The sequence below is a fragment of the Myxine glutinosa genome, chromosome 2 (assembly GCF_964187855.1).
Source record: "Myxine glutinosa chromosome 2, kmMyxGlut1.1, whole genome shotgun sequence".
NCBI lineage: Eukaryota > Metazoa > Chordata > Myxini > Myxiniformes > Myxinidae > Myxine > Myxine glutinosa.
Window position 1 is genome coordinate 155,896,776 of NC_136262.1, and position 15,139 is coordinate 155,911,914.

At 44.5% G+C, this 15,139-nt stretch overlaps 1 protein-coding gene across 3 annotated transcripts in view; it reads left to right on the plus strand.

Moving 5' to 3' along the window:
- LOC137422248 (cytoplasmic polyadenylation element-binding protein 1-like) overlaps positions 1-15,139 on the plus strand; it is a 61,415-nt gene that overhangs the window by 15,693 nt on the left and 30,583 nt on the right. For all 3 annotated transcript variants that reach the window (XM_078771849.1, XM_078771850.1, XM_078771851.1), the window contains exon 7: positions 3,662-3,775. In XM_078771849.1, the coding sequence (XP_078627975.1) occupies positions 3,662-3,775 (114 nt within the window). The remainder of the gene's footprint in view (positions 1-3,661; positions 3,776-15,139) is intronic.

Here is a 15,139-nt window from a genome sequence, read left to right on the forward strand (position 1 = left end):
TGTGTCCGTCCCTGTGTGTGTGTGTGTGTCCGTCCCTGTGTGTGTGTGTGTCCGTCCCTGTGTGTGTGTGTGTGTGTCCGTCCCTGTGTGTGTGTGTGTGTGTCCGTCCCTGTGTGTGTGTGTGTGTGTCCGTCCCTGTGTGTGTGTGTGTGTCCGTCCCTGTGTGTGTGTGTGTGTCCGTCCCTGTGTGTGTGTGTGTGTCCGTCCCTGTGTGTGTGTGTGTGTCCGTCCCTGTGTGTGTGTGTGTGTCCGTCCCTGTGTGTGTGTGTGTGTCCGTCCCTGTGTGTGTGTGTGTGTGTGTGTCCGTCCCTGTGTGTGTGTGTGTGTGTGTCCGTCCCTGTGTGTGTGTGTGTGTGTGTGTCCGTCCCTGTGTGTGTGTGTGTGTGTGTGTGTCCGTCCCTGTGTGTGTGTGTGTGTGTGTGTGTGTGTGTGTCCGTCCCTGTGTGTGTGTGTGTGTGTGTGTGTCCGTCCCTGTGTGTGTGTGTGTGTGTGTCGTGTCCGTGTGTGTGTCGTGTCTCGTGTCCGTGTGTGTCTCGTGTCCGTGTGTGTCTCGTGTCCGTGTGTGTCTCGTGTCCGTGTGTGTCTCGTGTCCGTGTGTGTCTCGTGTCCGTGTGTGTCTCGTGTCCGTGTGTGTCTCGTGTCCGTGTGTGTCTCGTGTGTGTCTCTGTCTGTGTCCGTGTGTGTTTCATAATTAACGTCGTAGGTCACGTGGTACAGACGCCACTGTGGAAAAACCGAAAAACATTGCACCTCTATCTCCGAAACCACTAAATGGGGGGGGGGGGGGGGGGGGGGGAAAAAAAAAAAAATTTAAACATTGCTCATTGTAAAGATCTCAATATGGGGAATAAGTGTTAACATTGACGTCATTGGTGCCTTATGATGTCATTCGACAGGGACAACACTTGGTCTGATCAGTTTGAAATTTATTGAGCGTGATCTACGTAAAAAATTATAATAGAGAATATAAATTTATGATGTCATCGCTCATGTGGTCTGGCAGCCATATTGGATCAAATATAAAAATCCCTTCAAAAACAGAAGTTTGCTGGCACGAAGTTAACTGCAGGTTAAGTATTCTATGAATACTGTCTAGTTTCTAGTTGATCCTTGTTTTACCCTGATTCCCACTGTGCACTTGCATGAAATGGTCCAAAAATTGAGCTTCACAAATTTTTACATCAAAAATAAAATTTGCAGTTTTAGCTCGGTATACTTAAACATGCAAGAGCATTGCTGCAGATGAGGATGATGGGTTGGTTTCAATTGCATGTGTGTGGGTCTCGAGTGCACAAAGGTTTGCACAGATTGAGGACAAAAAACCCCCACAACCTGCTATTAAACAAAAGTCCAATCGACACTCAATTACTGCAGATTACCCGTTATGTTATGCCTAAGTGGATGAGTGTCACTGCTTGTATTGTGTTAAAATGACTGAATGCAGTGTTGTTGCTCTCTAATCGATATTGGTTACAAAGCATCTGACATTTACTTTGCCTTTAATGCGACTGATTTGCATTTAAACACCACTTCAGTTGCTATTGAATTCCTTCAAGGCATTCATTCACATTCACTATTGAAAGTTGAAATCTGGATTCTTGTTTTGCCTTCCCTGCCAGCTTTGACAGGTAAGCAATATTACATGCTCCTGTGATAAAATGTTCCAGGTGCTTGTGCCTGTATTGCATGCCTACTGCTGGTATACTTGTTTCATGTATCATGCATGTGAGATTGACCAAAATATAACAATCCTGTTGATTGAGAGCATGAGCTAATATTGTGGATTTATTGACAAAAAGGCTTTGTGATTGAGAATGATGCATTACGTTGTAAACAACTTCCAAATACAGCTATGTTTGAAGGCAGAGGTTGGGAACTTTTGGGAAATCTTGAATTTCATTGGGATTTTCCTGAGTTTTCAGCCTATGTTTATCTCCACAAAGCGTTTGATTCGGTGAATCGGGATGCCTTCTGGAGGATTCTTCGTCTTCGTGGGGTGCCAACAACGCTTGGATCATGATCAATCTCATCTCTGAACTATACTCTGGTACTGAGAGTGCTGTGAGGTGTGGTGGCTCCATCTCTGACTTATTTCCAGTTGTTGCTAGAGTTTGACAAGGGTGTTTACTGGCTCCCACACTCTTCACCGCTTGTATGGACTGGGTTCTGGGGAGGATGTCAGAGGTCAGGCTGCGGTGCATTGTTTGGGAGTATCACGATTTCTGACCTTGATTTGGCAGATGATGCAGTCATCTTTGTGGAGATGCTTGATATTCTTCAGGCACTTCAGGGTTCAGGGTTCCTTCAGGCACTGAATGAGGAGGCGGAGTTGCTGTGATTACGGATTTCCTGGGTCAAAACCAAGATCCAGGCTTTCAATGACATCTTTGATGCTGCGTTCCTGTCTGCCTGTTTGTGGCAAAGATGTTGAGGTCACAAAGAGATTCACTTACCTTTGCAGTGTTATTCATGTCTCCGCATGTTATGAGCCAGAGGTTGATAGACGTCTGGGTCGGGCCTAGGGAGTCATGGATTCACTGGATCATTCACTGGTGTGGTGCTGTCGGTATCTATTTTGGAGGACGAATGTCAGTCTTTAAGTCCTTGATGCTTCCAGTCTTGCTCTACGGATGCGAGACTTGGACCCTTACCAAGGGCTAGAGAATGAGACTTGACTCCTTTGGAAGCAGGTCTCTTTGGAGAATCCTTGGCTATCGCTGGTTGGACTTTGTGCCCAACGAGCGGTTGCTGAGAGAGACTCAGATGAGATTTGTTTCCTGTATGGTCCGTGAGCATCAGCTGTGACTGTATGGGCATGTGGCTTGTTTTCCGGACGGTGACCCAGCTCACCAGATACTCAGCAAGGGAGCCTCATTAGTGGAGGAGGCTAACATGCCACGTGGTTGCAGCAGATCTCAAGGAGAGAGAGCGATGGGCCAGGCATCAGCCTGGGGGATGGCCCAGGCCGAGCCTGGCCATCCCACAGGCTGAGGCCCCTGGAGTACCGTCGGAAAGTGGATGCAGCGACGCTCTGCTCCGGCGCATGCTCCCCGACCTGACCTGACCTGACCTTTCCTGAGACTGAGGTAATGTGGGTCGGAAAGTAGAGAAATTGAGCTTCATGTTGGAGGGGAAGGGGATCGAGCAGGGATATTGTGTGTACCTTGATAGAGCAGAGTTGGAGGTGGATCCAAGTGGGTGTGAATATGTGGAGGGTTTGGAAAGGAAGATGGCGAGGGAGTGATTCTGGTCATGTATCTCTTGCATATCTAAATGGATGAAAGACTGGCACTGACAGGCTGCAGGTGTGTATGCAAGCTTGACAGGAAGATTTGTTAAGACATGTGAAATTGGTAAATCCCTGGTGCTGAAAGAGCAGTTTCGACTTTTTAAGACTGCAGATGTGTTGTGGCAGGAGAAGAGGTTGATTGTGGTTGAAGTGGAGAGATGGCTGATAGTGTTCTGGACAGAGCAGCAATTTGGGTCTAGTTGGCTCTAACCCTAATGTCGAGGGATTTTAGGAAGAAGTCTAAATTTGATTCATGATCCAAGCAATTGCAAGGTTTTTTTTTTGTTGCTTAAAAAAAAAAAAAAATGTTTTTTTCATTTTTGTGCTTTGGTGGTAAAAATGACTTTTTTTTTTCTTTTTTTTTCATTTAAGCGGTAAGTGAAGCAACCTGCACCTGGTGTGGATCTCTTCCTTCTCATGTCTTCAAGAACCCAATATTTTCTCCCAAAGTCTTTTTGGGTGGTGTTCCTTGGGATATGACAGAAGGTAAGTTTTGTTGAAACTTGGCACCACCACAAACGTTTCTGCCTAATTGCAAGTTTCTCATTGACTTTAAGCGAAGGTACTCAAATGTTTATATTGGTTAAAAAAAATTTTTTAATTGACCAAATTTTTGCTTTTGCAATCCTCAATGCTTTTCTTATTTGGACAACTTAGTACACCTGCTCACTATGGGAGTGCCAGGGGGAGTCATGTTATTATGCATATTATATTATTGCCAATTATTATTATTACTTATGTTAGATCAGATCATGGAAAGGATCAGAACATGCATGACATTATAACATGTTAGATGATGTCATTGAAAGGATCAGACCATGCATGGTATTATAACATGTTGGATCAGATCATGCATGCCATTATAACATGTTCGATTTGCTACGACATTTACCAAGTTTCTTGTGGAGAGATCGCCAAGTGGTTTAAGCCTTTGAGCAAGCATTCCATTCAAAACCATGAAGAAACTGCTGGCTGGGCAAGCGCTAGCGAGCTGCTTGGTAAAGGAGCACAACCCGAGCTTCTCCCTTTTAGTTTCGTATCGAACAGCAGAAGCGAGTTTCAAAAGTTCGCTACGAAAAATGCCACGGCAGCGGCAGAAAGGGCCATGTTATTAACCCAACATTTGTGGGTTACATAGATTACAGTAGATCTTAGCTCAGTTCTGTAAGTAAACCTTACTTCACGGATGTTGGGATTCCTCCAAATTTCTTCATTTGGTGTTATAAAGAGCATTAGCGACTGTTTAAAAAGCTGAGCATACGTGTTTGTGGTTTATAATATTTTTACTACCTGCAGAAGCCAGGAAGCCAGTCCCACGGAAACACCATTATAACTATAAGCTATTTATACACATTATCACTGCAGGAAAAATGCCTTGAGAAAGTGAGACTATTAGTATTCGTATTGTTTTGTGATAACATTAATATGCGATTATCATTCATTTTGTTATTCAAAGCGTCTTTGGAATCTTTGGAAAAACGCCACGATAAAGCTAACTTCATATGGCTATACACCAACACGCAACCCCATTGACGGCAATGGCAGGGAAAACCCCCTTGAGGAGGGGGGGGGGGGGGGGAATGAATGTGCTACAACCTTCATTATGTATCCCTTGGTTATCCTGTCAAGTTTGGTTGAGATTGGATAAGTAAGGACGGAATGTATTGAATGAATGAATGAACTTATCCAATCTTTGGTTGAGATTGGATAAGTAAGGACGGAATGTATTGGCGTCAAAAATTAATCAGACAGACGGACAGACAAATGGTGTATTTTAGTATGATAGCTGCAGCCAGTGAATCCCTCTGAATATCCTGAGCTTGCCTGAAAGTTTGTCTTAAAGTCCCATTCAAATTTTGGTTGGTGGCAAGTGTTTCATAGTTTGAATCCTGTTGGGTGAATTTGTTGCTAATTTCCTCTTGGTCAGTGATTTCCAACAGCAACACGTGCATGATACATGGTCATTCTGAAAATGCACCAGATGTCTTGATTTAATGTAGAAGCAATTTTGCTACACAAGTCTGAAGAAACCAACATTGCATAGCTCCCATCACTTGAATATTGCAGCTGAAATGCTCTCCATAGCACAAGTATTAAGAAGAATACAATTTTAAAATGGATCCCACTTCTGCATGAAGATGCAGAACACGAAGATGGCCACCTCAATGTATTGTTGCAGCTGTCAGGTTCATCAAGTTGCCTGGTTCGAACCCCGTCGGTGGTCACGACAGCGACTGATTCAGTCAGATCATGGGCCTGTGTGCCACGATGCAGTACAGAGTAGAACCTGATGTCTCAAATACACCAAAATCCAATCAGCTTGTCACTTACCCAACTCCACAAATTTGTCATGACCCATCCATAATTGTTTGAAACATTCTGCTGTTTAATTGACATATGTAGGAAAATTACCAGGAATCAAACCGAAGTCCTCTGGTGAACCATACCAGTGCTCTGCCAGCTGAGATATCTGGCCCAGAATGTCAATTAATTAGTTATTATCCTCTTCATTTATTTAATTCTACTATATTTTGTTTTTAAGCCTATCACTCGATGTTGAAGAATCGCTAAAATTCTCGGATCCTGATCTTCACCAAAGTCTAATCAATTCGTCCTTGTTCCACACATCCTCCCCACCAAATTGTCAGAATCCATCCATACAACAGTACAACATGCATTTTAAGGCCATTTTCCCTGCTGGAGTGGGGGTTAGCCTTGTGGGCCCCATGACTATCTTATCCATTTTACCCGATTTTCTGCATCTCCCCTTGTTAACCCCCTTGCCCGCATTTCTTCTTCCACCACGTTTAGCCAAGTCTTTCTCTGTCTTCCCCATCCTCTACTTCCTTCTACATTCATTTCCATCACTCTTCTCAACCAGTCACTTTCATCCTTCCTCAACACATGACCAAACTCTGAAGACCTGGACAAAATCAGACTGGTCAAACAAGTGGAACACGTCTTTCAATCCTGACAAATCTCACACTCTTACTATGCCTCTCCGAAAAGATCGACTGGACAACCCTCCCATCTACTTTCTCAACAATCCTCTCCAAGAAGTTCTGTCGCTCAAGCTTTTGGATCTCACTATCTGCCATGATCTTTCTTGGGAAAACCACATTTCCAAGCTGGCCTCCAAAGCCAGTCGCCGACTGGGCATCCTCCGTCGTGCGAAGTCCTTCCTCGGCATACCTGAGCTCCTCACCACATACAAGGCTTTCATCCGCAGCTCAATGGAATGCTGTTCTCCCCGATGGGCCGGTGCTCCGGCCTCACACCTAGCTCGGCTTCACGCTGTTGAAACCAAAGCTTTCAGAATCATTGGAATCTCCCGTGATGAAGCTATCTCCGAGGGCCTTTCACTCACTCACCGCAGACACGTAGGTGGTCTTTCTGTCTTCTACCGACTCCTCTCCGGCCTTGCTCCCCCAGCTCTCTCTGTGCTTTGTCCCCCAAATATTCCTACAGGTCGCACAATATCTGCCAGCAACCCTCTGATGGTTAAACTGCCGAAATCAAGACTCTCTGCTCACCTTCACTCCTTCATTCCTCTTTTCTCCCGCCTCTGGAACAAACTCCCACACTCCCTTCAATCCCACTCCTCCCTCCAGGTCTTTAAAACAGCTGTTCACCACCATCTCTTATCTTTCCCCATCCAAAACCTTAATCTTTTCTACCACCACTAATTCACCCCAGATCCACCTTGCTTGAAATTCCAACTTCTTTCCTGGAAGTCCTTGCAGTGTCCATATGTTTTATACCTCTCCCACCCCCCCACCCCCCCCTTTCCATGCCCCTCCCCAATCCTCTCCCTCCCACAGATCTCTCGATGTCCCTGCTCTGATGTGTTTGTGTTCCTCCCCCTCTCGCCCCATCTTGTCTACCGCTCCCCATGTTATATGTTTTATGTGTCGGTTTGTCTTTCCGTGTGATTAATGTTAGCTCTTTCACGAGCCTCGATCTTGTATACAAAAAAAAACAAAAAAAACATCTCAACCTGTTTCTCTTCACAGCATCCATCACAGGCTCTATTCCCATTATCTTTCGCAATTCATCATTTCTTTCTTTTTCTCAAAGATACTCCACACATCCACCGAACCATTCACATTTCCACCCTTTCCAGCCTTCGTTGCTGCTCTACGTTCATTACCCATGTCTCGCTCCCATAAATCGCAACACTTCTCACACATGCAGCATTCAGAATCCATCCATAACCTTTAATATCCTGCTCGCAGATAAACTAACACTGTTGAAGACATAACCTCCTCCCATCTTCAGTGGTAGAGGTAATACATTTAACAGAGAAATATCGAGGTGGAGGGGACAAGGCCCTGCTAAACTGTCTTGGCCAACCTAAATTTGGGTTTACATTGGTGTTATTCCAAACGTGCAATAAGAATAACGGATTGGTTCATTAACCCTTTAACTCCTGAGTCGATTCTTGTTATACTATAGCCTCTATTTGCAGTCTTACTGTGGTTTACCACTGGGGGGAGGGAGAGGATTAAAAAAAATCAAATGTACTCCCTTGTGGTGCATATGGCTGAGGCTAAATCCCAAAACATTTTGTGGTTCATGTTGCTATCTCGATCTGCAATTGATCCAATTGGCTTTCACTCTCACATCTCTTTGCTCAACACTTGTGAATTATATATAATCAGCATTCAAGAGAAAATAATTTTTTATTTGCTAATGAGGATGTTCATTTGGTGACGTCAGCCCCCATATTGCAAAGCTAGCAATGTTTAAAAAGGAGCAATATTCACTGCAGAAGCCAATGCCATGCTCGTAGGGATTCAAATGCCTGGTTTTGGCTTAACGGTGAAGGTGGCTGGCTTGATCTTGGAATCCTGAGTTTGAGACCTTGTGCCGTTAAACAACACCAGGTGGGTTGACTCGGCCTGTCATCCTTCCGAGGTTGTTTAAAATGAGTACCAGCTTCTTGGAACCAGGGAGCACTGCATCAGTGGCTGTTGTGCTCCCAACAATGACACAACCAGCAGCCACAAGCTGCATGCAAAATAATATAGGAATTCATGGGTCACAAATCATGTGGGAGAGGTCTTGACAGCAATGACTAGGTCATTAGGCAGCTGTGATGTCAGTAAACAGCACTCTTTATATTTTTGTCCCCCAATGAGAACAGTGGACGATGCTACAATTTTAATACACCCTCTACTGCTCCCCCCTACCCCCTCCTCCCACCACCCAATGCTCTGGTCATGTATCAGGCTCTTTTCCTCTTCACTACATGTATCTATCACAACACCACTTCCAACTTAACTTGCATTTTGACATTTTTCCCAGTCATGCTCTCACAAATGCCATATCTGAACTTTACCTGGTCTATAGATGTCGAATCGCTCTAATCAGTCTTGTAATACTGCTTAGTTTACACTGGAGTCCACCATTTACCTCTTCACAATGTTCCATTCACATCCTGAAACGTCATCGCACTTGATGTTAGCATTCATACACGTGCACTTCCCTGAGTCTTTCCTCCTCGGACCGTAGGCCCTATGCAGCCATTTCTCCCCCAAAATCCAAACAAATCTGCCATTCTTCTCGACTTTGGTTACTTTGGCATCACTGTTTTGCTCGCACCACTCACCTTAAACGTCCCCACCTATTACACCCTCGTCTCATGTACATCCACCTGATGTAATGTGGCCCCAATGTGTGCTCTTACCATATCCTGACACTTCTTCCCATTGAGGTGCTTTTTGTCCCCCGTCCCTCCGTCAGAGATGGATATTAAAATGGGCTCTGACCGACCGGCCGGCCATCCGTCCATGTACTTTTATGTACTCGATATTTCAAAAAATGTTAAATATTTGGCTTTCATATGGCAGATATCTATTCCTCATGACATTATCTCTACCTGGTTAGATTGTGGTTGTGATTGCTTGAATTCTGTTGCCATGGCAACCTTGTCAGCAATTTTGTGTGCGAGTCAGTCAGTCACTGAAGAGGCAGGGCACCTTGAGTATCAGCTTTGTCCCTATACCTTTGTTTCTGCCTTCTGTCCCTCAAACTGGTCACTCCTCCATCAGTTAATTTCACTTCTCCACTTTCTCCAGCTTTCCATATTATTCCTGTGGTTACTTTTACATGACACTACTAGTTTTACACCCATCCTCATACATTTCACCTTTGAATTCCTTAATTTCCTTATACATTCTCTTCTCATTCACTTCGATCTCCATCTTCTTTGTCACCGATTCCACTTCTCTATAATGTTGAGCATTCTCTCCTTTTTACTTCCCTTTGTCCAGTTTCCATCTTCTGAATTTCCTACACGTTCGTTTTTAAAATTTATTTATTTTATTGTACACCACTCCTTTCCTATTCCATCTCCAGGCATTGCATGACGTCATCGCTGGGCACAGAAGGGGGCCCGGCGATGACGCGTGCTGAAAGGGAGTACTCTGTTTTCCCTCTGGTTTCTTTTTTTCTTGTTTTTGTCTGGGCGATATCTCACCCTTCCTTTTAGCTAGGAGGCTGATATTTGGACACGATAATGACCAAGTGATTTGGCTGTAAAGGGTATTTTTGCTTTATTGACTAATCAATTAATAATTTAATTATTCGATGAATGACTGTTTTTTTTTTAGTTGCAGATTTGGATGAAATGGTGGTGGTTTAGGTTTTCTATTAGCCAATTGATTAATAGTTTAATTATTTTAAGATTATTATGTTTGAGTTTTTTTTTTCATTATTAATCTTTTATAATTATTTTCTTTCTCATCTGGGCAATATCTCAGGCAACTTTTGAGCTCGGAAGCTGATATTCGGACACGACGGTGACCAAGTGATGTGGATATAAAGGATATTTTTGATATATTGATCGATTGATTATTTTTTTATGAATCGATTAATTATGCAATTTTTTTTGATCAATGATTTTCATTGAAAAAAAAAAATTCGTTTCGGATGAAACGCTGGTGGTTTAGGTATGCTATTAGCCAATTGTTTCAGAAATTATTTTACGATTATTGTTGATTTTAATTTAATATGCAATTAATCAATCATTGTACACCTCTCCCTCCCAATGCCATCTCTATGTGCTGCATGGCAGCATCGCCGGGCTGATTCCAAGACCCTCATCTCTATGGCTGGCTAATTAACCTATCCTTAATGACAACATGACATCTCAGTGTTTGACAGAGGGAGAGGGTTGAAATATGTGGGGAATAAAAGACTTGGTCCAGCCTGGTCAAGTTAAGTGAAGCAACTTTACTTGGATTGGATGGGAGAAGCAAGCTAGAATTCCGCTGCACAAGGTGGGTTTCCAGCTGCTACGGGGAACTCTATTTTGGTGGTGAAGCTCTGGTTAGGGGTGGGGGATATAGCTCTTGCTGCTCAGTCTTGACGGACCACACCTGAGGTTGAGGCCCTCAACTAATCTTTCTCAGAACCTCAGATGAAAGCCAGTGCTTCAAAATCAAATCTTTATCTTAATCATAAACTCTCTTCCCCTCTCTCCACCCCACCCCCAGGAGAACCTCTGGCTACGACTTCCTCTCCGCTCCCACCTTTTGTTCATATGTGTTCTGTGCCGTCCTCCAAATAGTGACTCCATTTACATCTCCCTGACTGACGACATGGACCAACTTCTATCAACTCATCCCAACTCTCTTCCTCATATGTGGCGACTTCAACTATCATGTCAGCTGGCTGGGTGTGGGTTCCTCTTACACCAGCCATGGGACCTCAGCAAAGGACTTCTGCGACTCACTGGGACGGACACATTCTGTCAATTTCCCGACCCGGGTCTCGGTCAATGGAGTATCTTCCCTTCTAGACTTGGTTATGACAAACATCCCTGCAAATGTCAGCTGCTCTTCTTCTGCTCCAATCGGTTCTTCTGATCATTTCCTTGTTAAAGTGGACATCTCTCTGGCCATTCTCAGAGAGCCGCCTCAGTGCTGACGAGTCTGGCATTTCACTCAGGCTGACTGGCACGGTCTTCAAGAAGCCATAAATAATCTGGACTGGTCTCCCATCTCTACTGCCTCTGACATAAACTCTTCCTGGGAATTCTTCCGAAGTAAACTGCTCTCTCATGCACAGATTTATCCCATCTCGTCTTCAGTTGTCGGGAAATTGACAGAATGTGTCCAGGTCGGGAAATTGACAGAATGTGTCCGTCCCAGTGAGTCGCAGAAGTCCTTTGCTGAGGTCCCATGGCTGGTGTAAGAGGAACCCACACCCAGCCAGCTGACATGATGATAGTTGAAGTCGCCACATATGAGGAAGAGAGTTGGGATGATCTATGGTACTTCCTCCCATCTATGGTACACTGAATCTTGTGGTGAGGCAGTTGCCATGAAGCAACTTGGCTTCACCTCATGGAAGGCTAATCCAAACTGAAGGTAATCTCAGTTCCTTTCACAAAGCTTGGAACAATTGTGTGTCTACCCTCAGGAGAGCCAGGAAACGACACATCTCCACTCTCAAGACTGAACTCTCAAACCTGTCGCCTTCCTCCAAATCCTGGTGGCATCTGGTCAAATCTGTTTCTGGTGTTTGTTCCCCTTCCATCCCCTCCCTTACCTCAAACGGCTACACAGCTGACTCCGCACGTGAAAAAGCCGAAATCTGTGTTTGCCTCAAAATCTAGTGTCCCTAACCCAGTAACCCATCTCTCTCTGTACCCACCTTTCCCAGTCGAACCCAGCTGCTCCTGTACTCTGTGTGCTTCTCTCCTGACGAGGTGGAGGAGTTTTTGTCAAACCTCGACTCTGATTCGGCAACTGGACCAGACGGCATCACTCCACGGGTCCGAACATCCTGCTCTGTCGCTGTATCTCACCCTCTGTTCTCTTCACCCTCTCTTTTGCCCAAGGTCATCTGCCATCTGCTTGCAAATCAGCAAACATTACCGCTTTACACAAAAAGGTGCAAAAACAGATCCTTGCAATTAGACAAATCGGCCTGCTCCCAATAATCAGCAAGGTTATGGAATCGATGGTTGCTTCTGATAGTCCAGGAGCCAGTTTTCAAGAGAGGCTGAGAAAATGAGTTTCGTGCAACACCCACTACACAGTTGGTTTGTCATTTCAGGGTGCTTGGGATACATCTGTAGAACAAATCCAGCCCTGATGTTCAGTTATATTGTGGCAGCAACAATAAATGGCAGCCACTTTTCTATTAAGGGGTAGCGTAAAGCTCGAAATTGACGATTATTTTTTTTGGTATTTTTGTTTTTTCAGCTCTTCCAATATGGATTCTTCAATATTATAATTAAAAGGATAGTGGGAAGTATGAGGGGATTTTCGTTATGCTGTTCAAGTATGATTTAAAAAATATTATTATTATTATACCTTGTATTATACCCAAAACACACAAAATCGCTGAAATATGTAGTTTTTGCTTTTCGACTAATTATGCAATATCATCTTTGTTGTTCAAATGCGGTTATGGTTGTAATACGATATATCTTTATGATCTTTTCAAGAAACAAAATTGGACAATCCTTAAGTAGTCAGAAAAATCTAGATTTCATTTCCCCTTAAATCATCAACCCCACTCCTGTTATGACCAAAAGTCCACAAGTAAGCTCAGCAAAAATATCTCACCAGCTGAAATCTGGCTGCGTATCATAACCATAGTCATTCACTGAACATTACAATGTGAACATATAACTGTTATTTGTTGTATTATTAAAATAAACACATATTTTGCTTCTGAATCATTCTCTAAGTGGTATAAAATCACGAAAATGTCATCATTAATCTTCCTCATCATCATCATCTTCTGAGTCGCTTGTGGTCGGTTCTTCGTTTGGGTTTTTGCATTGTTCACCTCCCATGCAAGTGCAGGCTTCTGTGCATGGCATGTTATTGTTCTTGCAGGCACATATATGGCTGCGTTGACATGCAGACACTTTACACTTGCACGCGGTCAGCTCAACTAGTCCAACTGGAGCAGGGTCTTTCGTCATGAGGGTGGGCTGGAGAGTTCCATCTTTGATGTTCCATCCATTACCATCTGGCTTTGGTTGTGCTTGGTTGGGGAGCAATGACTTCTTCCAGATGAATGACTGATCGTTAGCTCGACAAATGTGTTGCCTAATACTGTCAGACGTTGGTGGTAGGCATTCACTCTTCTGCCTTTTCTGGCAGAACATCCAATATCTGATTTCGTCCACCATGTCACCTGCTGCCTGAGCGGTTGTGTACAGGGAGCATATGAACCGTTCACAAGCATGGACAGTATCCTCTGTCGGTGGGATAATATCTCCCTGTATGTAGCCTGTAGGGGCTAAGAGAAAAAATAAATAAATGAAATCCGTCAAAATTTCAGATTTACGCCTCGGACACCACCCCCCTAATAGAAAAGTGGCTGCCATTTATTGTTGCTGCCACAATTCAACTGTACATCAGGGCTGGATTTGTTCTGTAGATGTTCCCCAATCACCTGGAAGTGACAAACCAACTGTGTAGTGGGTGTTGCACGAAACCATTTTGAGCAGATTCTGGCTCCTGGACTATGACATCAAATCCTTCCTCTTCTCCAATGGCTTGATCTCAGATCAATTTGAATTCAGACCAGGTCATTCTACTCTGGACATGCTGCTTCTGCTGTCTCAACAATGGATGGAGGTCCTTAATGCCAAACAGGAAATTAGAGCTGTCTCCCTTGACATATCATGTGCCTTTCATACGGTCTGGCACCCTGCTCTGCTCACCAAACTCTCCTTCTATGGTATCCATGGAAATCTCCACGCATGGCTTGCGGACTTCCTCTCTGGTCTTGGTCAACGTGTGGCCCTGAATGGTTTTTCTCATCTCCCCTTCCTGTTCAGGCTGGAGTTCTCCAAGGCAGTGTTCTTGGCCCTGTGCTTTTTCTAGTCTTCATCAATGATTTTTTTTTTGTTGTATACAAGATCGAGGCTCGTGAAAGAGCTAACATTAATCACAGACAAACCGACACATAAAACATATAACATGGGGAGCGGTAGACAAGATGGGGAGAGAGGGGGAAAGGACACAAACGCAACATTTGAGAGCAGGGACATCGAGAGATCTGTGGGAGGGAGAGGGCTTTGGGTGGGGGAGGCATGGGAACGGGGGGATGGGAGAGGTATAAAACATATGGACACTGCCAGGACTTCCAGGAAAGAAGTTGGAATTTCAAACAAGGTGGATCTGGGGTGAATTAGCGGGGGAAGAACAGATCAAGGTTTTGGTTGGGGGAAGCTAAAAGATGGGGGTGAACAGCTATTTTAAAGACCTGGAGGGAGGAGTGGGATTGAAGGGAGTGTGGGAGTTTGTTCCAGAGGCGGGAGAAAAGAGGAATGAAAGAGTGAAGGTGAGCAGAGAGCCGAGATTTCGGCAGTTTAACCATGAGAGGGTTGCTGGCAGATCTTGTGCGACCTGCAGGAATATTTGGGGGACAAAGCACAGAGAGAGCTGGGGGAGCAGGCCGGAGAGGAGTCGGAAAAGACAGAAAGACCACCTACCTGCCTGTGGTGAGTGAGTGAAAGGCCCTCGGAGATAGTTTAATCGTGGGAGATTCCAATGATTCTGAAAGCTTTGGTTTCAACAGCGTGAAGCCGAGCTAGGTGTGACAGGAGCACCGGCCCATAGGGGAGAACAGTATTCCATTGAGCTGCGGATGAAAGCCTTGTATGTGGTGAGGAGCTCAGGTGTGCCGAGGAAGGACTTCGCACGACGGAGGATGCCCAGTCGGCGACTGGCTTTGGAGGCCAGCTTGGAAATGTGGTTTTCCCAAGAAAGATCATGGCACATAGTGAGACCCAAAAGCTTGAGCGACAGAACTTCTTGGAGAGGATTGTTGAGAAAGTAGATGGGAGGGTTGTCCAGTCGATCTTTTCGGAGAGAC